We start from the raw sequence: 26,608 nt of genomic DNA on the forward strand, positions 1-26,608 counted from the left end.
CTTCCCTAGCACATACAAAGCCCTAAATTCAATACCCAGACTGCACAAATTAAACATGGTGACATATGACCAGTAATCCCAGCACTGGCGGGAAGAGGCCAGAGGACTAGTTTAAGGACATCTTCAGGTACAAAGTTTGTAGTGTGGACAACTTGGAACTCAGTCTACATCTTTTTTACCTTAAAAGTAAAATCTTACAAGTAGGGGAGTAAACCATGTTTGCTGCTTCTATATATATTTTCACAATAAAACGTTAACTGCGGCTGGATGTGGTGCTCGCAACTATAACCCACACTTGAGAGACAGAGGCAAAAAGCTTGCTCCAAGTTCAAGGACGGCATGGTCTACGCAGTGTGCCACCTAGCTTGGAGACCTTATCAGAACAACAACAACAACAACAACAAAAATCAACTAAAAGTTAAGTTGTATACATGTTTATTACAATATGATTTTACAAACTAAACTCAGTAATTGCACAAAGAGAATGAATGCTGTATTTAAAGGTGTTTTATACCCATGCACTGAACGTAGTATACAATACACATTGAAGATGCTTGCCAAGGGGACAAGACCAATGAGCACCTCTTATGTGAGAAAAGCATAGAATGAACCACACAACCTTTGGGTTTTGTTGTTTTTACTTTTTGAACTAGAAAGAAAAGCAATAAAATAGTGACTATAATTTCTAACTAGAGAAAGAACACTTTGAAGAAACAGTCATGAGGTAACTAGGCCAAGGGAAAGTTACTAACCATCTGCTGGTCGTCTGTCATGGCCAAAGAAAACCCGTGTTGCTGAACTGTTAATGTATGGTAAGGGAAGCTGTGGTAAAGGGCCATCTGGTGACAGCTGATTTACATTCTGGGAGAAATACAAAAGAAGGAAAAAATAGTTTTTAGGAAAACTACATTTTTTTCACGTTCCCTAATTTTTAATACACAAGGTATCAAAGCAATACAAGAACATTTAGAAATACGAGTACTAGTTTATATACCAGTCTTAAAACTTACAACTGAAAGCTTTAGACATCATGGACTCTACCTCTAGAGAGCCATGATGGTTCAGACCTGTAACTAAATCCACTACTCAGGAGCCTCAGCAAATCTAAAACCAGCCTGAGCAACTTAGCAAGACCCTACCTCAAAACACAAAGAGGACTGTGGAGACAGCTCAGGGGTGGAGTGCTGTCCAATAGGCAGACGCTGCCTAGAACCTTTCTGAAGAGCACTCAACTGAGTAGGATTTTTGTTTTGTTGCGTTTTAAACTTTCAAATGGTACTTTACTGAATTTTGTTTCTTGTTAACTTACCTTGTTATCTTGTTGGCATCCTATCTGCCAGATTTTAACTGGTCTGATTTTAAATTATGTCTAAATGAAGTTATTTCCCGTGAGGAAGATAAAACATTCAACCTTACAAGTGTTGAGAAGGGGAGGGTTTAAACATCTTAAGTTTCCTATCCAGCAATGGATATCTACCTAGATTACAGTATAACAGTTGCAATAAATCAACACCTCATCTTTTATCAGGAAAGAAAGGAGCACATCCATCTAAGGATGGTAGGAGGAGCCGTTATTTTGTGAAATCAGCTGCAACACAGCACTTGCGAGGTAAGAGGCCGGAGAATCAGGAGACCAAATGCATCCTCAGATAGACAAAGAACTCTAGGCTATCCTGGGCTACAGGACCCTGCCTCCTAAGTAAAAACCTAATCAACAAAACTAGAACTCTTCAAGTATTTCTTGTAAAGATTCCAGAAACAGTTTCAAGTTAAAGGCATGTGTGGCTGTTGTGGCTGTTGTACACCTGTAATACCAGTACTTGGAAACCTAGGGCAGGGGGTGAAGAGTCTGAGGCCAGCCTGGCTACAGACAGACCTATTTCAAAAAGAGAAAAGGGGCTAGAGAGACAGTTCAGAAGCAAAGAGCACTGGCTGCTCTTCCAGAGCCTATGGTTTAACTCCTAGCACCGCTGGCTCACAACCATCTGTATCTTCAGTCCCAGGGGATTCAACAACTTCTTATGGCCTCTGTAGGCATCAGACACAAATGTAATACACAGACACATAAGTAAAACATCCAAATGACTAAATAAATTTAAAAAATTATCAGAGGGCTGGAGAGATGGCTTAGTGGTTAGACGCACTGACTGCTCTTCCAGAGGTCCTGAGTTCAATTCCCAGCAACCACATGGTGACTCACAACCATCTGTAATGGGATCTGATGCCCTGGAGTGTCTAAAGATATTGACTGTGTACTCAAATAAATAAATCTTTAAAAAAAATTATCAAAGAAAAAGAGGCTATAAATTTGAGAGGAGAGGTTATGGGAGGGAATCAAAAGAAAGGGGGAAATTAATACAATTCTATTTTAATTAAAAACCTATTTTTTAAAAAATGAAAAAGAAAAGCTAGAAAATTGTTTACTGAAACATTAAAATTCTCTTTTAAAAACTGTATAAGGGTCATGCAGTACAGATCTATAACCAAGAAACTTTTGATGGACTTTTTTATGACAGGTACATATTCTGCATTAAAGCCATTTTATTATACTGTAAAGGTCCACATATAAGCATGTGCTTTCCTGTAAAGATAGTAATTGACAGTTGAAATGTTCATCCTGGAGAGCAGAGATACCTTATAAACATAGAGATATTCTCTGAGGAAGGCTCCCTGCTGAGCGGCAGACTGCTTGCTTTCATTGATTAAAATATGTCTGAAAGCGGAAACAGCGTTGTCCAGCTGCCTCAGAGTATAGGACTGGCGCCCGATGGTGAAGTTGATATGATCCTCTGCCAGAGACCAGCCTTTTCCTTTGTAAACTTGCATGGCTTGACAATAGCAGCGCAAAGCGTGCTTTTTCTGTAAGAAAATAAGTGAACATGTATTATATTATAGTTAAACCACATGCAGAGACAAACACAAATATAAACAGGAAACTCGCTCAGTCACTGAAAGAGAATGTGCTAAAGAAAATGAACGACTGGGATGATCTCACCATCACACAATTCTATGTAGAACCGTAGGTTAGGTCTCCTCAGCCATCCTCAGTATGAGTGTGCATGTGTTTGTCTGTTCTGACACCTGCCCTGTATTTCTCTGAGATCAGTTTCTAAGGAAAATATTCACTGCTCGATTTGTCTTTATTTTAAATTCTTTCTGGGAACAGATAAGTATAATGGTTGATTGTCAGTGCCAATGTGACTGGATTTAGATTTACAATGAAAACATGTCTCTGAGAGTGTCTATGAGAGTTTCCAGAAATATTTAACTGAGGAGGGAAGACCTATCCTGAATATAGGGGTACCAACCTACAGGGCATGAGCACCTATACTAAATAGACAGAGGGGCCAGTGAGACAGCTCAACGAAGAGACATGTTTGCATGCAGGCTGAAAGGTCTGAATTCAATCCCTGAACCCCACAAAGTGACAGGAGAAAACGGACTTCAGAGTTGTCCTCTGACTTCCACGTACAATACTACAATACCATGTGACCTCATACACACACAAGACTAATAACAGTAAATGAAAAAACCTAAGTAACAGAAAAGCTAGGTAACCAAATTCAAACGTTATGCATCAGGATTTAAGCCTGAATCCATCTCAACCCAAGTCTCATGGTTTCCTCTATTTTATTACCTGAAAGCTAAATATTTCAACTTTCAGGAATAAATCATAAGTTGGCAAGCAGGTGAGAGTGAGTAGAGTTCCCAGAAGGTAACGGCTTGCCAGCCAGCCTGACAACCAGAGTTTGATTACAGAGGAGTCGCACTGTTGAAGGATGACAACCACGCCTGTAAGTTGTCTGACTTCACACAAGGGTATGCACAAACATGAGCACACATCCGCACACTTGCGCACATACACACACACACACACATGCACAGGCACACACACGCATGCACACAGAAACAAACATAAAGTGTGACAAGAAATCCACCACTTGGGAGGCAGAGGCAGGTAGATCTCTGACTTAGAGGCCAGCCTGGTCTACAGAGTGAGTTCCGGGCTAGCCAGGGCTACACAGAGAAATCCTATCTTGAAAAACCAAAAGCAAGGGGGCTGGAGAGACTGCTCCGTGGTTAAGGGCACCAACTGCCATTCCAGATGACCTGGGTTCAATTCCCAGCAACCACACAGCATCTCACAAGTGTCTGTGTAACTGCAGTGTCTAACAGCCTCACAGAGAAACATATGCAAGCAAAGCATCAGTGCAAGTAAAACTTTTTAAAGAATTAAAGAGGAATACTCAATAAATGATGAAAATGAAAACAGAAACAACATTTAAAAAGGATTTGTTTTTACATGTAATTATGCATACACATGTGGGTTTGTGTTCCCAGGCAAGTGCAAGCAGTTGTGAAAAAACTCAACGTGGGTGCTAGGATCCCCAGCTCAGGTTCTCTGGAACAGCTCTTAGCTGAGCATCTTTCCAGATGCTACAACGTTTTATTAACTTTTATTTTCATACTTACATTTCAAATGTTATCCCCTTTCCTGGTTTCCTGGCCATAAGCCCCCTATTCCCATTTCCTCTCCCCCTTCTTCTATGAGGCTGTTCCCCACCCATCCATCCACCCCTTCTTGCCTCACCGCCCTGACATTCCCCCACTAAGGCATCAAGCCTTGGCAGGACCAAGGGCTTCTCCTCCCACTGGTGCCCAACAAGGCCATCCTCTGCTACATATGCAGCTGAAGCCATGGGTGTGTCCATGTGTACTCTTTGGATGGTGGTTTAGTCCCTGGGAGCGCTGGTTGGTTGGTATTGTTGTTCTTTTTTTTTTTTGCCACATAAAGTATAACTTCAGTTTTATTTTTCCATGGTATTTTTCTTTCTGCCTTCATGAAATCACCTCTTTACATGGGCTTTGGTGGAGGTCGTGGTGCAGCACCAGCAGGTCTGAATCGTGGTGGGGGTGTTCAGTCCTTCTGGGCCTCACGAGATCGATGCCTCACGAGATCGATTCCTGACGACCTCGCTATGAATGGCACAGCTCATGCAGTAGTGCAGCTTGACATAGAGCTTGGGAAGCACATAAGCGTTGAAGACACTTGCTTCAGATATGTCCCTGACTGCAGCGGTTTCTACAATGTTCTGAATGACAAACTTCTTAATGGCCTTATCCTTGGGCACGCACCATGCGCAGTTCGTGCAGCAAATTGGCTGCACATGGCCACGGCCCTTTTTGGTACGACCGTTGTTTCTCCTTTTTTTGGTCATATTGGAGCCAAGACTTGAAAGGGTGGTATTGTTGTTCTTATGGGGTTGCAAATCCCTTCAGCTCCTTCAGTCTTTTCTCTAACTCCTCCATCGGGGGCCCTGTTCTCAGTTCAATGGTTGGCTGCAAGCATTCGCTTCTGTATTTGTCAGGCTCTGTCAGGAGACAGTTATAATCAGGCTCCTGTCAGCATGCACTTCTTGGCATCAGCAATATTGTCTGGGTTTGGTGGCTATATGTATATGGGCTGGATCCCCAGGTGGGGCAGTCTCTGGATGGCCTTTTCTTCAGTCTCTGTTCCAAACTTTGTCTCCACATCTCCTCCTATGAATATTTTTGTTCCCCTTTCTAAGAAGGTCTGAAGCATCCACAATTTAGTTGTCCTCCTTCTTGAGCTTCATGTGGTCTATAAATTATATCTTAGGTATTCTGAGCTTTTGAGCTAATATCCACTTATCAGTGAGTGCAGACCATGGGTGTTTTTTTGTGACTGGATTACCTCACTCAGGATAATATTTTCTAGTTCCATCCATTTGCCTATGAATTTCACAAAGCCATTATTTTTGATAGCTGAGTAGTACTCCACTGTGTACATGTACCACATTTTCTGTATCTATTGCTCTGCTGATTGACATCTGGGTTCTTTCCAGCTTCTGACTATTATAAATAAGGCTGCTATGAACATAGTGGAGCATGTCTTTGTTGTACGTTGGAATATGCCCAGAGTGGTATAGCTGAGTCCTTACGTAGGTCCTAGCAACAACATTTTAAAGACAATGTGCTTACCTGCCCTGCTTTACTAAAACGGTGGCCTGCCAGGATCATGTGAAATGCGTATTTTCTAACCATGGGGTTCTTCATGTTTATGAAACAATGTGCAGCCTGTTCCAAAAGAAGTGCACTTCGGAGATCAGAATCCTGTGAATATGCAAAAGAAAGAACGGTTAGCACCAAAAGTGAAAGCAAAGGAGTCTTTGCTTCCTAGCACATGACACTGTGTCACTCGGCACAGAGGAGGACAGAGTTGTAAGTGCAAACTAATCTCAATTCTTCCTCCAAATAGCACGCTATTTATTTAAAAAGACTTCCAAAAAATGACCTTTTTTGTTTCTTTTAATAAAATCCAAATACCCAATTATGATGTACACTGTGTAGTAAATCTCTGAAAATCCGCAGTCCCTCGGAGCAGTTAAAAGTGGGCAGCAGAGTAAAACTGAGAGTTGAATACAGACACCCTAACAAAAGATGAATGAACTCAAAACACAAAACAGAAAAATAATTCTATCAACTTAGTTTCTCCTGGATATTACCTGGTAACTAATAGCATATTTAATGTACACCTCTCCCCAAAGAGTACAGGCTAGACCATGATGCAAGCTAATTTATGACTTCACCCTTTTAAAAGAATATTTGCTTAAATGAACCTTCATTTTTACTACGATACTGAAGGCTCCTGAGGACCTCTTCACAGGCTCTTCATGAATCAGGACAGGAGGACTGCGAGTAGTTCCTTCCCATTTCCTGACCCTGCCCGCCCAGAAGCTGTAACAACTCATCCTCACTGCTTCCCCTCCTGGTAAGCCATCGCTTCAGAGATTAGGGAGAAAGTGATGAAGTTTGCTGATTAAGAATCAACAACTTTTCCCCAACTTTCTCTAGGTCCTCAGCCTCAAGCTGAACTTACCAGGCCCTTCCATGTGTTCTGCTGCCATTATTTTCCCCAGGGAAAGTTGAAAACAGAAAACATTGACTTTTAAATGCAATTATTTTAACAAATTACTCACATCAAACAGACCACTATTATAAACTATCTTTGTAACAGTTTTAAAGTCTTAGAGCTATGCTTCCTTCTCCTCATAAAAATAAATTCATTTAGTTAGTTAGTTTAAGTAACTACAAAAAAGCAAACCTCTTTGCCAACCCAAGCTATTCATTTGCAGAGGACTGTTTCCAGTTTGGTGCTGCCTTTTCAGTTTCTCTTTTCATATATGAGTGCTTATGTGCCTAACATGCATGTATGAAAGCAAACGTACGTTTTTATATACAAGTGGTAGCATATTCAATATCTTGCTTTTTAATAACCCATTTATATATTTCACTTCTCAATAAAGATTATATTCTAATATGCAAAGACTTCATAAGTTATAGTCACCAATTAATTAATCACACGTTGGTTTCTGCTACTATAAAAAGATTCAGTAAGTGTATTTATTATGCGTGTGAACTGGGAACTGAACCTAGGCAAGTGTCCCGGACTGAGCCACAATCCCTGCTCTTACTTCCTGAGACAAGAGCTCACTATGTAGCTTACGGCTGGTCTAGAGCTCTATATGTCCCTGGCTGCATATGTCAGTCAGCATACTCAGTCATTAAAAAAAAGAAAGAAAACCTCAGTAATTACTCAGATATTTTTATTATACAAATTTCTAAAAGTAAAAACAAGAAACTAAAGAAAATTAAGCCATCTCAAATTCTAATCGCTGCAGACAAATTGCTGCCAAAATTAGACTACAAATAAACCTTCTCGCCAAAGGAGATTAGACGCCTACCAGTGGGGAGCAGTGGGGAGCAGTGGGGAGTACCGATCCTGAAGTGGCCACTTCCTGCAGGCAGGCAGGACTCTCAGTGGAGGGAAGAGGACAGCAAACCACCCATAAACTTCTGACCCAAACGTGCACTGCATACAAGATGTGCAGAGACAAAGACAGAGCAGAGACAGAGGGAACGGCAACCAATGACTGGCTTAAACTGAGACCTGTCCCATAGGCAAGAAGCAGCCTGTGATGCTAACAATGCTCTGCTGTGCTTGAACTTAACAGTTCTCTGAGAGGCTCTGCCCAGTAGCCAATAGAAACAGATGCAGAAACCCACAGCCAAACATTAGATGGAGCTCTTGGGGAGTCTTATGGAAGAGTTGGGGGAAAGACTGAGGAACTCAGAGGTGATAGGTACTCCACATGAAGACCAACAGAGTGAACTAACCTGAAATCTTGGGGAGCTCCTAGAGACTAAACTATCAACCAAAAGGTGAGCATGGGCTCTCTGCTCCAAATGAGCAAGGTGCCCAAAGGGAAGAAGGCCGAGGGGAAGAAGGTGACCCTGGCAAGAAACAGGAGGCCAAAAAGTGGTCAATCCTCTGTTTGAGAAAAGGCCCAAGAACTTCAGCAATGGGCAGGATATCCAGCCCAAAAGAGATCTAACACACTTTGTCAAATGGCCCCCCTACATCAGGCTGCAGCGGCAAAGAGCCATCCTCTATAAGCGGCTCACAGTACCTCCTGCCATTAACCAGTTCACCCAGGCCCTGGACAGGTAAACACCTACTCAGCTGCTTAAACTCACCCACAAGTACAGGCCAGAGACAAAGCAGAAAAAGAAGCAAAGGCTGCTGGCCTGCGCTGAGAAGAAAGCTGCTGAGAAGGGGACATCACCTGTCCTCCAAGCAGGGGTCAATACAGTCACCACCTTGGTGGAGAACAAGAAGGTTCAGCTGGTGGTGATTGCCCATGATGTAGACCCCATTGAGCTGGTGGTTTTCCTGCCTGCCTTGTGTTGAAAGATGGGGGTGCCCTACTGCATCATCAAGGGAAAGGCCAGGCAGGGGCGTCTGGTCCACAGGAAGATGTGCACCACTGTTGTCTTCACACAGGTTAACTCAGAAGACAAGGGTGCTCTGGTTAAGCTGGTGGAAACTATTAGGACTAATTACAATGGCAATAAGACTGTGGGGGCAACATTCTGGGTCCTAAGTCTGTGGCTCACATTGCCAAGCTGGAAAAGGCAAAGGCTACAGAACTCACCACTAAACTGGGTTAAATGTACACTAAGTTTTCTGTACATAAATATAATTACAAAATTAAAAAGAAAAGAGTGAGCATGGGTCAGACCCAGACCTCCATCCCTTTGCATACAAAGCAGAAGTGCAGCTTGGTCTTCATGCAGGTCCCCCAATAGCTGGAGTGGGGACTGTCCCTGAACCTGTTGCCTGCCTATGGATCCGGTACCCTTAAGTAGGCTGTCTTGTCTGGCTTCACTGGGAGAGGATGTCTAGTCCTGCAGTGACCTGATGAGCCAAGTGGAGGGCAGGAATGGGGAAAAGTTCTGAGTGAGGGGTTACTAGAAGGAAAGGGGTAGCTGGTATTGGGACATAAAGTAAATTAATGAGAAAAAAATTCTGGTTTCTGAAGCTAGAGAGATGGTTCGGCAATAGCAGAGGATTGCCTTAGTGGGTATCACTGGGAGGGGAGTCCCTTGGTCCTGTGGAGGCTCGACGACCAGGATAGGGGAATGCCAGGGTGTTGAGGCAGGAGTGGGTGGGCAGATGAGTTAGCACCCTTTATGAGAGGAGGGGGGTTTATGGAGGGGAAATTGGGAAGGGGGATAACATTTGAAATGTAAATAAATAAAATAGCCAATAAAAAAATGAAAGAAAAAAAAAAAGACTTCTTACAGAGAACCCTTGCACCTATGTCAGGAAGTTCATAGGCTTCATTGAAGCCTATACCTCAAGCTCCAGGGGAATCCAAAAATTCTGGCCTCTATGAAAACACACACACACACACACACACACACACACACACATGCACGCACTCAGTTTCATTAAACAGCAAAACTCATATAGGTACTAATCCTGAATATGCTACTTAAAGGATGGTTTCTAAAACTCTGTAATGGTTTTCCAATAACTCAATGTACAGTCCAGTTAAACCCACATAATAAACTCAGCATTCTCAAACTCACCATAGGACTGAGTGATTCAAGAAAGAGCTTATGAATTATATAAGCTAAAACAAAATTAGACAGACTAGTGGTTTCCATTACAGATGATTGTGAGCCACCATGTGGTTGCTGGGAACTGAACTCAGGACCTCTGGAAGAGCAGTCAGTGCTCTTAACCGCTGAGCCATCTCTCCAGCATGACTACTATGACTCAAACATACTATGTATGTATCTCTCAAACATACTATGACTCTCAAATCTTGACTATCAAGTTACTGCAAACAGGCTTGGTGACATCACTTGTAAGATAAAAACACTTATCACAACCATCCACTAACTCCAGTTTCAGGGATCTGACACCTTTTGACCTCTGTGGGCAATAAGCACACATATGAAAGCACAGACATTCATGTTGGCAAAACACTCATAAATACACTTTAAAACATAATCTTCAATAAATAGATTCAAATGATAGAAGAAGATACAGTAGCTGAGTGCAGTATTCATGGCTGAAATCCTCAGTACTCAGACAGCGAGGCCAGAAAACTGGAAGAATTTAAGACCAGCATGAACTACAAAAACTGTCTCAAGCTTCTACCAAAGAAAAAATATAGAGCACCCCCCTCAAAAAAACAAACAAACAAACAAACAAACAAACCCCCAACACTTTAAAATGAAGATAACCAGCAACTAGCAGGGTTTAAAATCCTAAGGAAAGTCCCTCCTTGCTCTAGCCTCATATAGCCCTCGTCACAGACTACTGAAGTCAAACACTGCACCGTTCAGTACCTCGCTTGTCAACCGTATTAGAAGAGCTGCAGCCTCTGCGTACTTGCTTTGACTTTTTAAAATTTCGGCACTAAGCAACACACATCTTTCAGCCAGCACCATATTCCTAAACAAAAACAAACAAGGAAAAGTAATCAGCATCGTGATAATTCTTTAGCACACTGACGTTATAATGCAGAGTCAACTAGCAGATTTTGAGCAAGAAGTATGTCTTGCGGAAGTCTGATATTCACAGCTAAACCTGCTCCCTTTCCCTCTTTCTAGCCCCTTTTTGGATATGCAGCAAAGTCCTCGGCATGCTGGCTCCAACACACAGTGTCTCTTTAAGCATCGACCCTATCCCCACCCAGGACCCATCCGCTGCTGTCACTCTCCACAACTGAACCTGCCTGCTCTTTTGGACCCTAACTCAAAAGGCAAGGCCATCCCTTTTGCGCCTCCTTCTAGGAGCTTCCAATTTGCTCCCTTTCTGTCACTGTTCTCAAATTCCAATAAAATAATCAAGATTTAGGAAAGAGTCTGTCCTTTTCTACCTTTTTAAAAGAGCAGCAATCCTCATATCTATCTTAATTCTCTTTAGAGGTGCTGGGGATCAAACTGAGAGCCTGGCAAATGATCAACTACAGGCCCAGCCAACATGCTTGTCATCAGACAATTCTAAAGAGCGAGCCGTAATGCGAGGGTGCACGTTTGAGAGGTGTGCACCTATCATCCTGGAAGGAAAGAAGCTGGAAGTCAACTGTCCTTGACTTCTGTATGCATATCATGTGGCGTGTCCACACCTACATACTCTGACACACACACACAAATTAAAAATGTGTGGGGGGATATTATTCTCAACAAGTATTGTAGGTTCGACATAATATCACACACCTTTAATCCCAGGATATGGAAGGCAGAGGCAGGTGGATCTTTAAGTAGGAGAGCAGCTTGGTCTACATGGTGAGTTCCAGACTAGCCTGGGCTACATAGTGAGATCCTGTCTTTTTAAAAAAAAAAAAAAAAAAAAGTAAGCTTACACATGTGGGTCTAGGACTCCAGAAGTGGAAACAGAAGATCAGGAACTTAAGATCACTCTTGGCTACATAGCAAATTCATCCAGCCTGAATTACATTAAGACCCACACCCTCCAAATCAAACAACTGCTTTGATGTCATACTTTCCACAAATTACATTTTCAAACAGGTATTCCTGAATACCTAAATCTGCCTTAGTGATTTAGCTCAAAGATAAAGCTCTAATATTCACCACACGTATACTCATAGAAGTTCTTAAATCCTACAGTGTTAATTTTTAACAAATTATTATTTTTATTTGTGTTATATTTTTATATTTATTTGTGTGTATTCACATGTGGGGGCACAACTGCACTTTCATTACAGCACTCATGTGGAGGTCAGGACAACTTTTAGGAGTCACTGCTCTCCCCTATCACACGGGTCCCAGGGATCAACTCAAGTTGTCAGTCTTGGCAGCAACCACCTTTACCCTCTGGTACCCTGCCAGCCCTATGGGTGCTGTTCCACTGGAAGCACTGCTATTACTATTACCACTGTACGAACAATAGAGGCCGCAGAGTGACTTTCTATCTCTGTCTGCCATGTATCCAGTCCACAACAGAAACATCCGGGAGCTAGGCACGTAACTCAGTCGGCAAAGCTCTGGGTTCAATTTAGCACCATTAAAAAGAAGTCTGATGGACGAATTTACTAAAAAATAAGTACAGCGTGAATAATGATTAAGGTCTACTCGAATGTGCAGCAATTTCATTCACTGCAACCTAGGTCTTAACCCCAGTAGGGAGAATTTCTCCCTACGCCCTTCTAATCTCTGCAACACTCTCAGTCCTTGTGTGCTCCTCCAGTCTGTGCTGGCTGTAGAGCCTGGCACACTGCACGACTTCATCTACCTACTGAATTCACAGCCTACTCCAGGTGCCTCTGGCCCGGCTAGTTCTCCTTATAAGAGTCCAACAGTACTCACTGCTTCTCATTTTCCCTAAGGCGTGATTACTTCACTCTGTGTTTCTGCCTAATTAACAACAAAAAATTCAAAATGGCTAATTTCTGTAGGTAAAAATCAAAAAAGTCACAGAACCAAAATGTTCCCCAATATAATACAGAACCTCCATATATATATATATATGTGTATATATATATATATATATATATATATATATATATATATATATATATATATATATCCACAAATACAGCCCAGCTAAAAACTGAGAAGTACTATTTTCTCTTCAACTTGTCTCTCAATCAACTTTAAGAACCTAAGGTATGAAAAAGCAAAGTACTACTTATAAATACCAAATCAGTCTCAAAATGGGCAAAGTATAATACTACAGCCACCTACTTGCAGATATCCCTATATGTCTGAATTGCTGTGTCCATGTAATGAGCAGGGTACGGCCTGGGAGCTCCAGGCTGAAGAAAGGCTGACACTGCTGCCATTTCCTAAGGAGGTAAAAATACCATGATTTCAGGAGAAACATTCTCATATTTAACACTCAATAAACAAATACTGGAGGTTTCAGAGCACGTATGTATAAATTTCAGTTTAATGCTTACTTAAAATCATAATTTGTTTTGGCTTCAAACCCTGGTCTTTGCTGAGTGTGGCTGCCACACTTTACTCCCAGCCTTTGGGAGGCAGAGGCAGGAGGATGCCTATACATCTGAGGTCAGCCTGCTCCACAGAGTAAGTTCTAGGCTAGGTAGGCTACACAGAGACCCTGTCTTCCAAAAACAAAGAACACAAAGTCATGTGTGATTTAAAGGCACATCCTGACATATCCACAACAAAGGTAAATCCTAAAAAATTTGTTGTGAGGTGATTTTTGTTGTGCAGACATCAACATATACTTATTTAAATCAAAATGACTGTGACATCAGTAGATGAGAATGTTTTAAGCAATAATTTTGTTTTCTTTTGTTTTTTGAGACAGGGTTTTTCCATGTAGCCCTGGCTATTCTGGAATTTTCTCTATAGACCAGGCTGTCCTTGAACTCAGAGATCTATCTGCCTCTGCTTCCTAAGAAACGGGGTTAAAGATGTGCGCCACCACTACCCAAGCAATAATCTTATTAGAACACCACCATATATTCAGTCTATTGTTACACACAAAAACTATGCTACATGGCTGTACACTTTTTCTATTTTTATCTGTATGTGATAAATACTGCATTTAAGCTATTTAAGCAAAGGTGGCAGCTATATGAAAAAAGAATTTAATATTGAAAAATAAGGTGTATTTATTATAACATTATACTTCCATAACTGAAAATACCTGTAGCTTATAAAAGGTACTGTAAAAGTAATAAACATGAGAGAACAGTTTGGCATAGTCCTCTTGAAACCTACCATTTGCATAATCTAAGCACAAATAAAACCGTGGCTGGTAACTTGGAAGATGACCTACACACCTTGTTGGACAGCTTAGCATAGCTGGAGATGCAATCTAAATACCAAATGCCTCCTCCTGGTGGGGCGGAGACAAAAGCAGCTTCTAACGGAGGATGAAGGAAGTGAAGCCTGCTTTGAGCCTAGAACTGTACAGAGAGGGAGAGAAGGAAGCCTTCTCTGGAGAGGAAGCCCATGTGCACACAAGTGTGGACTGTCAGCTTTCATTTTTAAAAATGCATCAAAAGCTTAGGATACAGCTCAGCAAGCAAGCAGGCCTCAGGCTTGATTCCCAACACCACAAAGAAATAAACAGTACCAACCAAGGCACCTGCTGCATAAAGCATGGCTTGATCATTAAGAAAGTCCTTCTTTGCAGTGTGATAGCAACTGTAGGCCAAATCATAGTGTTGCACCAAAAAGCACAAGTCCGCCATCTTCCTGATCTGAAGCTCAGGTGCTTCTGGTGGATACCTAGAACATAGAGAAACAATTTATGATAGAGCCCATCACACCGTCACATGCAAAATGTAGAGAAAGTTGTTCAACTACCCAGGACATGAATTCTATACATTTTAAAATTCTATCTTCAAAAAAGAATATTAATTTTTAAAACTACTTGAAGTCAAAAGTTTATCTTATAGTACTAGAAACTTCTCAACTGCAGATAAGCATTTGTCCCATGGACAAGTTGTAAAGTAAATAGATGGTTAATACCAGGTAACTTACTTATATCCAACTCAGAAAAAAAAAATTTAAATCCAAAAGACCAGTCATTTTCCATTAAAGCAAGGTTTTGTAAGAAACAAAACGTGCTAACTTTATTCCTTGTTTCAGAATGGCAAGGAGGAGCCCAGCATGGTGACTGATGTACAGTACTTGGGAGCCTGCAGCAGGACAGCTCCAAGCTCAAGAACAAATGGGGCAATTCAGCAAAATGTTGCCTTTAAAAAAATATGTACCACGGGCTGGGGAGATGGCTCAGTGGTTAAGACTGACTGCTCTTCCACAGGTCCTGAGTTCAATTCCCAACAACCCATATGGTGGCTCACAACCATCTATAATGGGAACTGACGCCCTCTTCTGGTGTGTATGAAGACAGCTACACTATACTCATACATAAATATTAAAAAAAAAAGGATGTACCAAAGCACTTCAGACAAAAAAGTACTGAACATCCAATCTAACTAATCTAACTCCATCTTCATAAACAAACAGGTGAGTTATGAGTTTCGTTTGCTTTTGCTTTCACCACTCTAACTATGAACTGTTGACAAATTCACCATATCAGACCTGAATTCACTCCTGGTACAGGTCTCAAATCCAACCTAAAAGCAATTGGTTACCCACCTAACTGTCATGGCTCTACTGTACCAGTACATGTGACCTGGCAGGTGGGTACTCTGACACTCCCAACATCCTCTGCCGAGAAAGATTGCTGATGACTTTTTCCTAGTAATTTATATATCACCTTCTGGTATCATGAAAGCTCAGCACCAGGGAGGAAACTGTCCTAGTCAGTTTACTTCCTCAGTGTTCTGTAATCATACCACGTGGAGTCTTCAGCAAAAGGGTCTTAGTTAGGTGAGCAACTGAGAGCAATGGTGAGAACCTGTGCTACTTTGGCTGAAGAGGTTTTCAAATACCCACTTAGCCAATGGTAGCAGTTCACACCTGTGACACCAGTACATGGGAGCTGAAGTGAGGTCATTACAAGTCCCAAGCTAGCCTGGGCTCCCAGTCAAGACTCCATCTTAAAGAATAAATCCATTTAAAAGTCCAGTAACAGGTTTTTAAACGGAATTTAAACAGTCTCTTTTTAAGTATCTGAGGTTTGACCAGTATGAAAATAAACTAAAAGACAATCGCTGTCTTATACACAAACACTAGACAAAGTCAAACACAGCAGAGTTAAAGACAGTGAGATTTACTCACAACAACCCCGACGTGCTCTTCAGCTCACTGATGCTCTTTTCTGGAACTTTACTGCCACTGAACCACTTCTTAGTGGCAGAAAACAGAGATCGACTCAAACCTTTCCTTGATATTAGCTAGAAAAAAAGTAACATGTTGACAAATATAAAGCTTAAAATAGCTTGAAATATTTTCTACAAACAAAAAATTTTAAGCTATAATTTATAGTGAGTGAACAATTACTTTATTAACGCTAATTTTAGAACCATTTAGGGGCTGCTCATAGAATTTGCTGTCCTTGCAGAGAATCTGGGTTCAGCTCTCAGCATCCATGTAGCTGTCACAATCAACTGTATCTCCAGTTCTGGGGAGGGGGACTAGGCACACATGGGCTACACATACTTATGTGTAGGCAAAACACTGGTACCTATAAAACAAAACTAGAACAGTTCTGTTCTGTTTAATACCCAATATAAATATAGGCTGTGTGGTTAGGAGCCCTTGCTGCTTTTATAGAGGACTAAAGTTCAGTTCCCTGCTCTTACATGGTGGCTAACAACTACCTGTCACTCCAGTTCTAGTACTCCAATGCTCTCTTCTGTCCTCTGTGGTTACCAAATATGAAAAATGGTACACATACACACATTCAGGCAAAACATTCATACACATAAAATGAAATTTGATAAACAAATCTTAAAAAAAAATCCTGTCCAATAAACTAAAGAAATTCCAAATGAAAATGAATATGGTTTATCTACGGTTCAGGAAGACTTCATCACTGATAGTAATTTCAGTTAGTTTTCATAATTTATCACAAAACAAAAATCAAAACAAAACTTTAAATACAAATCAAACCTTTAATAGTCTTAAACTCATTGACTTAATCTGAAGATTAATAGCCTAAAAAAACTAAAGTCTTACCTGATCATTTAACTGACGAATTGTTTTCTCTACGTGTGGCAAAAGGCCACGGAATGTAAATTCTTGTATAAACTGTCGAATTCTATCATGATCAGTAAGTGTTAAACAGGCACCACGAATCAGTCCAGTGCTTGCTTTCTTTGTCTCATGTACTGAAGAAGCAGACTTTGCATGATCCGAGCCATCGGTGTTATGAGGAGTGTCACCGCACTGGTCTATTTGAAGTGGATGAACTCTGCAGTTATCTGGAAGGCCATCTACTGAGAAATAAATCTCTCTTACTTTCAGAATGCAACAGAAAACAACAAAACTATCACACTATCAAAGAAAAGACGATCCCTTCTCTCTGTGTATTGAACTGAGATGAAATACCATTAACATTTTCCCATACCAAGTTAAAGGTCTGAACTGCTGAGATGGCTCAGAAAAAGCTGCCTGACAGCTGAGTCTGGCCCTGGAATCCACAGGTGAAGGGAAGAATTGGCCCACTACAAGTTGTTCACTGGCCTCCATGTATATGACACTGAGCCCATATGCACAGGCACACATATATGTGTAATAAAAGTTTTTAATTAAACTAAGATGCTTGAGTGTTTCTGAAGCAGAAAGGATCCTAAATATGGGCTGTCTTATATAATGGATGGTTGCTAAATATCATGTAAGTGAGCTATAAAAAATCACCACAGTGTACATGGCAGTACACGCCAACAATCCCAACACTTGGAAAGCTGAGACAAATGGATCTCAAGGTCAAAGGCAGATAGTGAGTTACACAAAGGCAGGCCACTCTGTGCTACACAATAAGAGCAACAAAACAAAACAGGGCTGGAGATGGCTCAGTGGTTAAGAGCACTGACTGCTCTTCCAGAGGTCCTGAGTTCAATTCCCAGCAATCACATGGTGGCTCACAACCATCTGTAGTGGGATCTGATGTCCTCTTCTGGTGTGTCTGAAGACAGCTACAGAGTACTTATATATAATAAATAAATCTTTAAAAGATTACAAATTTTAGAGCTATCATTATCAAAACTACAGGTTAAAATAGAGGAACATAGTTCTAAAAATCCTATAAACCTGGGAAATTATGCTGTATATCATATTTCCCTGGCTTTCTAAAAGAGAAAGCTGCCTGTTATTCTCTTTCTAACATGGTATCAGCAATTTGATTGAACCAGGAATGACCATTTTTTAAAATTTTTATTTTGTGTTTGTGTGTACATAAAGCCTATGGAGGCTAGAAAAGGGCATTAGGTTCCCTCTGGAGCTGGAGTTAACAAAGTTGTGAGTGGTCTGGCACAGATGCTGAGATCTAACTCAGGGTCCTCGACAAGAGCAGAAACCACTGAGCTCTCTCTCTAGCCCTCAGGACCCACTACTATAACATAATAACAAAGCCCAGAATTCAAAGGACGAATAAAATCAGAAAAACCTCTTTATCTTTTGAGCCAGGTGTGCTGGTACATGGCTATCTTCTAGTACTTGGAAAGTGAAGAAAGAATTTTAAATCCAAAGACAGGTCCTCTGCAAGAGCAGTAGCTACTTGAGAAACTGAGACAAGAAAATCCTAATTTAAATCAGAATCTGATAACTTAGTCAAGATCTTGTCTTAAAATTTAAAAAGAAAGAGTGGGGGTCTGGAGAGATGGCTCGGTAGGTAGGAGCACGCACTGCTCTTGCAGAGGACTTGAGTTCAGTTCCCAGCACCCACATCAGGCAGCTCACAATCACGTAACTCTAGCTCTCAGTGATCTCATACGGATGTCCTCCTCCAGTATCAGCCATTCACAGATTCATAAACACATATAACTTACAATACATTGCTTTTAAGTTTTTAAAAAAAAGGGGCTGGGGATATGCAGGGATGTTTGTTTGTTTGTTTGTTTGTTTGTTTGTTTGTTTGTTTGTGACAGGGATTCTCTGGGTAGTCCTAGCTGTCTTGAAACTAGCTCCTTAAACCAGGTTGGCCTGTTTTTACAGAGATCTGCCTACCTCTATTTTTATAGAGATCTGCCTCTGGCTCCTGAGTGCTAGGATTAAAGGCATGTGTCATCACCACCCAACAAGAGTGCTTTAATAACAGTAAATACTTTCAGCCAAGAGGGAACTTAGAAAGCATAACAAGACCTTTGACTTCGTTATCTAGTCCATCCAATGAAAGCAAGTTACTATCAGAATTCTTACTGGAGGTCATAGTACAAGGGCCATCTTCATATGATTCCTAGCAAAACAAAATGCAAAGTGTTAGCAATATAAATAATCATGTTTAGATACTGCTAAATACACTAATACCTATGATCCTCCTGCTGAATGTGGCTTCATGGACTTGATAAAGTAATACTTTTGTCTTCTGGCCCTCTAGTCTGTCATGCTGTATTTTAATTCCTTTCATACTCAGTAAACTTCTGCATTTAAATGACCTCCATTTCAAATGCATCTCAATATTCATGCAGATGTTATATAAGCACATAAATATGCCTATGAATCCTAAAATTGATAATGGCAAAGAAAAGCCTGTCAGAGTCAGGCAGGGGAGAACAATTTCAAAATCTCCCAGGTAATAAACACAACGTGAGCAAGAGTGGATTCTGAACAGACTGAAGGCCTATGAGAAACACCCACACAGTTCTCAGATCTACAGAGGCACTGAACTCTCAGGCCATCTCTGAACCCTACATGAACATGACATGAACATTAAGGGGGAAAAAAAGCTGTTTTGATTTGGGTTCATTTATGTCTAAAGGTTCCCTCCCCCCAGCATAATATGAAAGAAAGCCAGCAGTATTTCAATATTAAAATGAGCAAAATGGGTTGGAGAGATGGCTTAGTGTTTAAGAGCACTTAATGCTCTTGGCTACAGTTCAAGGTTTCTAATGTCTGAAGAAACTCACATTTATAAGTAGAAATCAGTAAATATTTAAAAAAATGAGTAAAACATTAGACACTATGTCTAAATTAAAAATTCTACAAGACAGAAAAATAAGGAAATAAAAAAATTTTAATTAACATTTCTATTAGATCAATAATCATATAAACTTTTAAAATGATTTGTAAATATCACATCAAGAGCAAATAAAGTAGGGTAGCTATACAAAAAATATTTCCCATCATTTGAAAAAAATCTTCCTTTTAAACAAAAAAGTCAAATTTTGTTGTTTCTATTTTCAAGACACGGTTTTCCTCTGTAGATTAGGCTGTCTTGACACTCTCTCTGTGGAGCAGGCTGACCTCAAACTCAGAGATCCACCTGCCTCTGCCTCCTGAGTGGCAGGATTAAAAGTGTGCACCACCACTGCCAAGCTAAAAAAGTCAAATCGCTACTAACCAAATAGATAGAAGGATTGCCATCGACTCTGCCAAGTAGCGCACTGTTACTTAACTTTGTGAGAAAAATAAACTTTACAACTCTCCACTTCAACAATCAAATAACCAGCGGCAAGAGAAAGTAAATGATACATATGTAATTCACTTTTCAAAATGAACCATTTTATGTAAGAGCCCATACTGATGGATCAAAATAAGTCATATTAGTTAACTTGTTAGTCACTAAGCAAGGCAGGTACCTTTAAGGTAAGGCTCTCGTGTGATTGTGCTTTCAAAGCACCCTTCCCTTTATTTCCAGCAAAAACTAAGGTGCAAGCTGGGCATGACCAAGGACACTGTACCCTTCCTTTCACGTGTGCTCCATGACTCTGAACTGAGCATGTCCAACAATACATCCATCTATCGTTTCTTTAAATTATGAACTTAAGCTGAGCATGCTTGTGCAGAAATACAACAGAGAAAGGTTAAGAATGGACCCCAAATGAAATCCTCATGCTTCCTCTAATCAAGGAGGGCACTGCTCTGAAAATGACTTCCCGAATCGCCTTGCCTGTTGCCTGTAAGTCATCTTTCTCCCCTCTTGTCTGTCTTGGCTATGCTTGTTTTCGTGTTGATATCCCACTATGTTCGGACCCATGCTAGTGCATGTCAACACTTGGAAGGCTGAGCAGGATGATTAAGAGCTAGGAATAGACAGTCTGGGCTGCAGAGCAACTTCATGGCCTAGTGGCACACACCTTTGATCCTAGCACTCAACAGGCAGAGACAGATGGATAATTTTGAGTTTGAGGCCACTTTAATCTACATAATGAATTCCAGGTCAGTCAGGTATAAAGACCTTGTCTCCACCTACCCCTCAAAAAAGAAAAATCTATAGTCCTATCTTTTTGAAATTAACTTAAATACAATTTTTGTGGTTTGGTTCAGTTTTTAGATGTACCTGGTTTTGAATACTATTTTTCTGGAGATACTGACTCCAAGGATCTGGTATCTGCTCATCTGATGCTCGATTTGGTGCTCGAGAATTAATTTTAAGTAAATAGCAACCCTGAGTTCCATATTTCTGTTTCATTTCTTCATAAATTGATTCAGCTCTAAAGAAACAAGGAAAAAAAACTTTGTAATAACCTTAGACAAACTTCAGACAGAACTTAGCAGACCTTAAATTTTTTACTTGTCTTTATATTACTTTCATATTTTTATTTATGTGGGGAGGTCACGGGCACATAGCACTGCATGTGTGACTGTCAGAGGACAATGCTCACATAGCACTGCATGTGTGACTGTCAGAGGACAATGCTCACATAGCACTGCATGTGTGACTGTTAGAGGACAATGCTCAGGAGTTGGTTTTCTCCTTCTACCACATGGGTTGTGGAGACTGAACTCAGGTCAGCAGCCTTAGCAGCAAGAACCTTTAACCACTGCAACACCCGGTAAGTCCAGACAGTAGATTTTATTTTTAGGTTTCTTAAGCGTGTGTGTGTGTGTGTGTGTGTGTGTGTGTGTGTGCGCGCGCGCACGCGTGTGCACAGATCTACTATGCACTACCTGCATACAGGAGTCCAAGGAGGCTAGAAGAAGGTATGAGATCTCTGGGGCTGACCTGTTGTCAGTGCGAGTGCCATGTAGGTGAGGTGCTGAGACATGACTCTGAGTCATCTGCAAGGGTGGCAGCGCTCCTAACCCTGAGCATGACTCCAGCTCTCACAACAGATGTTTCAAATAATCCAGGAATACCCCCAAAAAAGGCAAAACAGAAAATTTAGAGAATATAAAAATGTAAACAAAATCTCAGGCTAATTAAACCTACCTTCGAGACAGTCATATCTGTTGCACAGGCAATTCTAATTCTATTAGTTTGGGGGATACAGAAAGCAAATGAGTTCCTTACAGCAGCTCTCCTCATGCTACAGTGGAGCTGCCTGTTTCCAAAGAGCTACTTCAAACATACACATCAGCTGCTTTCTGTCACTGTGGAACTCATCTTCAGAAAGCATAACAAAAATATCTTTTAAAACTATTTATTAATAAACAAAATTGTAACATCAAAAAGTTTTTATAGGACAGGGAAGAGAACTATACCAAAGCAGATAAAGCCCTCCTTACACAGACTCACTTTTATTCTTGAAAAAGTTAGAGTAGCTGAAGCCTTGAGCTACTTTTCAGATTTAAAAAATACTTTTTTCCATTTTTTTGAAACACACACACACACACACACACACACACACACACATCTTCAGTTACATACCAAGTTTGAACTCAGCTACATAAAATATGAAGAAAGAGAGATGGGGGGCAGCGTGGTAGTGGGGGTAAGGCTCTTGGTGGAAAACAATTGAAATGTGACAGCCTAAGAAGCAAAGAGTAAAACTGAGAAATGAAATTCTCTTGAGTCTAATCTGCTTGTTTATTTGTAATTTTTTAATTCTTTCAAGCCTGGATATTGAACCCGGGGCCTCAAGAAAAGGTTATGACCAACCACTGAGCTACATACATGTCTAGCCCCAAATCTAGTTACATAGCTATTTTCAGTTAATTGGCTATGTTGAAAGGAGAGGGACATCTAGAAAATATGAAGACTTACTCAATGGGCAAATGGTAACATTATACAAATAACCCTAGCAAACAACAAAATCATATAACATCTTATTAAGGCTGTTAATAAAAGTTATAAAACAATATATATAAATAAATGCAGAAATATGTTTATGTATATACACCCTGAAGTCAAATTCCTGCTCACTTTATTAATAACTGCTAAAATCCTAGGACCTAGGCTATTCAGATGGCTTATAGATATGCAGGCTGTGTCAAGGCTGAAGACCTGAGGGTTCTATTCCCTCAGCCCACATGGTAGGAGAACTGGTCCCTTTCAGTGTCGCCTGACCTTACATGCATGATGTGATGTACACACACGCACAGTAAGCAAAATCGTATAAAAATTAAAATTAAGATTCCTTGGCTTAATTCTCTACTGTCAACTGAACATTCTTTTAGGACCATTCAATACAGGAGGATAAACCCTGTTCAACAGAATCAAAGTAATTTTAATAACCAGCTCACATGCATATACTAATGGATTTTAGACATGTCTTTTTAATCCTAAAAATGAATAGTCCACAAGAAATATCTGTTCTGAGTTTATAGAAAATTAATTAGGGACGGAGTTAGTGCTCACAGGCAGACTGCTTAGGATACAGTAGAGACAGGTTCAGTCTCAACTACCTACATCATCTCCAATCTCTCCCAGTGAACACTTAGGTTAAAAAGTAAGAACTCTAAGTTACTAGTCCCAAGTGGTAATCAGATATTAAGGATAGTATGAAACAAGGTTAACTGGACCTGCACCTTGAAACAAATGCCAAAGTAAACTCTAAAGCATAAACATAAGATCATTTTTATGTTGTTATTACAAGAATTCGTTTTAGGGAAGAGCAGACAGCTCAGTAAGTAAAGGCACTCGACACCAACAACCTAAGGTCAACCACCAGGCCCCATGGTGGAAAAGAACCACCTCCTAAAGGACATCCTCTGACCTCCACATGTGTGCCATGACACATACAAATATAAATATGCATGTGAGTGAGCGCGCGTACGCGCGCGCGCACACACACACACACACACACACACACACACACACACAGATGTGATTCTCTTTAAAAACAAAATTTTAAACGAAACACTTACCTCTGTTCATCTCCTGAAGTCACATCATGCAAAAGCACGTAATATTTAAGTGTATTTGGGATAAACCACTTAGGGTAGGAATAATCACTGTTGTGCTGAATTCGATGCTGTTCCTGTGACAACTTTGAAAACTGTTCCATGGGTTCTGCTTCAGCAGATGATGCCACCAGCATACCTTATAACCACAATGTCAGGGAAATTATCACACCTCTCAATGATAAACACTACTTTATTAATATAAATTTTAGGAGAGATCATCTGGCCAGGCCCCATGGCACAAGCCTGTTAATCCCAGATACTCAGGAGGCTGAGACAAGAGAGTTGTAAGTTCAAGGCTGTGTCTGCACTGTACTGTGAGTTCCAGGCCAGCCTGAACAACATCTAAGGAAGGACCTCTTCCTCTGACCTCCGTGTGCACATGCAAATACATCTGCTTGCCTACATGAGCATACACCACACATACAATGCATTCACATACATACCTCAAGTACCCAGATCAGAAAATCCAAAAAAGTAAATTTTGAACATAATATCATTACCAACAAAAAAAAATTCTCCATTCTTTATAACTTCTCAAGAATTTTGTCTTTGTACGATTAACAACTCCTGGCTTTCAGATGACTTAAAGGATACATGCTAAATAGTGATTCAGAAACTCATGATCTGATGCTGGCATGGACTGCAGAAAGGTCTCTCTGTAAGACTCAAACCATGGAGTAGTAGCTAAAATTAACAACATGCAAAATGGTTAGTCTTCAGCAGAATCAGTTTATAAAAGAAAGATAATAATTTCTAGTAGTAAACAAGTATTGTTACCTGTGCTTCAAGATACATTTGATATCAAGGCAAACAGAAAAATTTCTTATTTGTAGATACAGAATGATATATAAATATATCAAATCATTCACCTATTTATATATATAGCATATTATAACATATGTGTTTTGAGCTATTCATGCAAATATATCTATAAGTGGGACTACTCAGGTTTACAGAGTGAAAGTGTCACTCCTGAGCCTGTGTAGCATCTCAGAGCCACGGACTTAGCAGACCAAAATAACAAGAATAAACCTTAGGTCCCTGAAGCAGTCATCTTATGATCAAACAGACTCTGTTCATAGGAGATCACACTTGATGCTGGCTCTCCAATGAGACTGATTTCACCCCTCAGGAAAAACTGGACAATATTGGAAGATATTTTTGGTTGTCACAACAGAGAAGACATGACTACTGGTGCTAAAAATGGTCAGAAACTCAAAGACATCTTACAGTGCACAGAGCAAAACAGCTCCACACACACAAAAGATCATCTGACTGAAAATGTCAACATGGTAAGAAATTCTATAGCTTGACAACTGAGTATGACTACACCAAGTCTTTCAAAATTTTACATCTTATCAGTACTGTGTGAGTGTGTGAATGAGTGTGTATGTGGTAGGGAGGAGTATGTATGTATATATGTGTATGCACGCATGTGGAGGTCAGAGGACAACTTTCAGGTTGGTTCTCTGCTTATACCATGGGTTCTGGGAACTGAACTCAAGTGGTCAGGTTTGCAGCAACAAGCACCTTTACTCTGAGCCATCTCACTGACCCATTAAAGCCTTTGTAAAGAGACTTTCAAGAATATAATTACTTTATAATCAAGTCAACTCGTTAGCAATTAACTTTACATCTTTTTTTTTTAACATACTTAAACTTAGGCACAGTGGTTCGTGCCTCTAAACACAGCACTCAAAGAGTCTGAAACAGAAGGATAACAAACCTGACATCGGCCTGGGCTATAAAGTGAGATCAGGTCTCAAACAGCTGAGTGAAAGAAATAGAAAGCAAAAGGAAAGGGTACATGGTGAAGCCTCTTAGGCATGCAGAGTGGCACAGACATCCTGTAATCCAAGCACTTGCAAGGTGTGTGCTGAGCACCAGGTATAAAGGCCTAGAAGGTGGAAGAAAAACTATACATGCTGACCGAATACCGTATCTCGTCTGGTACCAAATAAGCTTTTGTTATTTGTTTGGTTTTTCAGATAGCATTTCCCTATGTATCCCTGTCTGACCTTTGATTACCTGTATAGACTACCATTTGTGTCACTACAACCAAAGAAATAAACGTTTTTACTGCAGCCAGGTATTGTGATGCACACCTTTAATGCCAGCCTGAGGAGGCAGAGGCAGACAGATCTCTGAGTTCAGGGCCAGCCTAGTCTACACAGCACAACACAGAGAGACCAGGTCACAAAGGGGGAAGAAATTAACTACGACAGTTTTCTACAAGAAACGCTCTTACATGCAGTTTGGTTAGGAGGATGATGTTATAACATTTCCCAAAAATATTACAATCTTCATGGAAATGGAGAATGAATGACACAACTATATGCATTTGTCACAATATGAAACTAACTTCCCAGCTGGAGAGGTGGCTCAGCAGTTAAGAGCATTGATTCCAAGGGCTCGCCATCATCTGTAATGAGATCTGATGTCCTTCTGATGTGTCTGAAGACAGCTACAGTGCACTCACACATAATAAATAAATCTTAAAAAAAAAAAACTAATTTTCTCACAAACCACAAAAAATTCTTCTTTCCAAATCAAATAATCTCCAACTTAAAAACTCATGTGTTGGGCTGGG

General features: G+C 40.5%; 1 protein-coding gene and 1 pseudogene across 9 annotated transcripts in view; both read right to left on the reverse strand.

The window, feature by feature from the left end:
- Positions 1 to 26,608, reverse strand: part of Trappc8 (trafficking protein particle complex subunit 8) — a 76,394-nt gene that overhangs the window by 29,931 nt on the left and 19,855 nt on the right. For 4 of the 9 annotated variants that reach the window (XR_015642224.1, XR_015642223.1, NM_001106160.2 and 1 more), the window contains 12 exon segments: positions 24,613 to 24,702; positions 23,980 to 24,154; positions 21,230 to 21,383; positions 19,093 to 19,186; positions 16,969 to 17,225; positions 16,069 to 16,184; positions 14,457 to 14,607; positions 13,087 to 13,187; positions 10,726 to 10,831; positions 6,004 to 6,135; positions 2,635 to 2,859; positions 753 to 861 (listed from right to left, as the gene is read on the reverse strand). Coding sequence is in view for 6 of the 9 variants with exons in the window: in NM_001106160.2 (NP_001099630.1) it covers positions 753 to 861; positions 2,635 to 2,859; positions 6,004 to 6,135; positions 10,726 to 10,831; positions 13,087 to 13,187; positions 14,457 to 14,607; positions 16,069 to 16,184; positions 16,969 to 17,225; positions 19,093 to 19,186; positions 21,230 to 21,383; positions 23,980 to 24,154; positions 24,613 to 24,702 (1,710 nt within the window). In the remaining 3 variants the exon portion in view is untranslated. 9 annotated transcript variants of the gene reach the window in all.
- Positions 4,765 to 5,242, reverse strand: LOC147999679 (small ribosomal subunit protein eS26 pseudogene; annotated as a pseudogene).

Source organism: Rattus norvegicus, chromosome 18 (assembly GCF_021556685.1).
Source record: "Rattus norvegicus strain SHRSP/BbbUtx chromosome 18, alternate assembly SHRSP_T2T, whole genome shotgun sequence".
In the NCBI taxonomy this organism is placed as follows: Eukaryota; Metazoa; Chordata; class Mammalia; order Rodentia; family Muridae; genus Rattus; species Rattus norvegicus.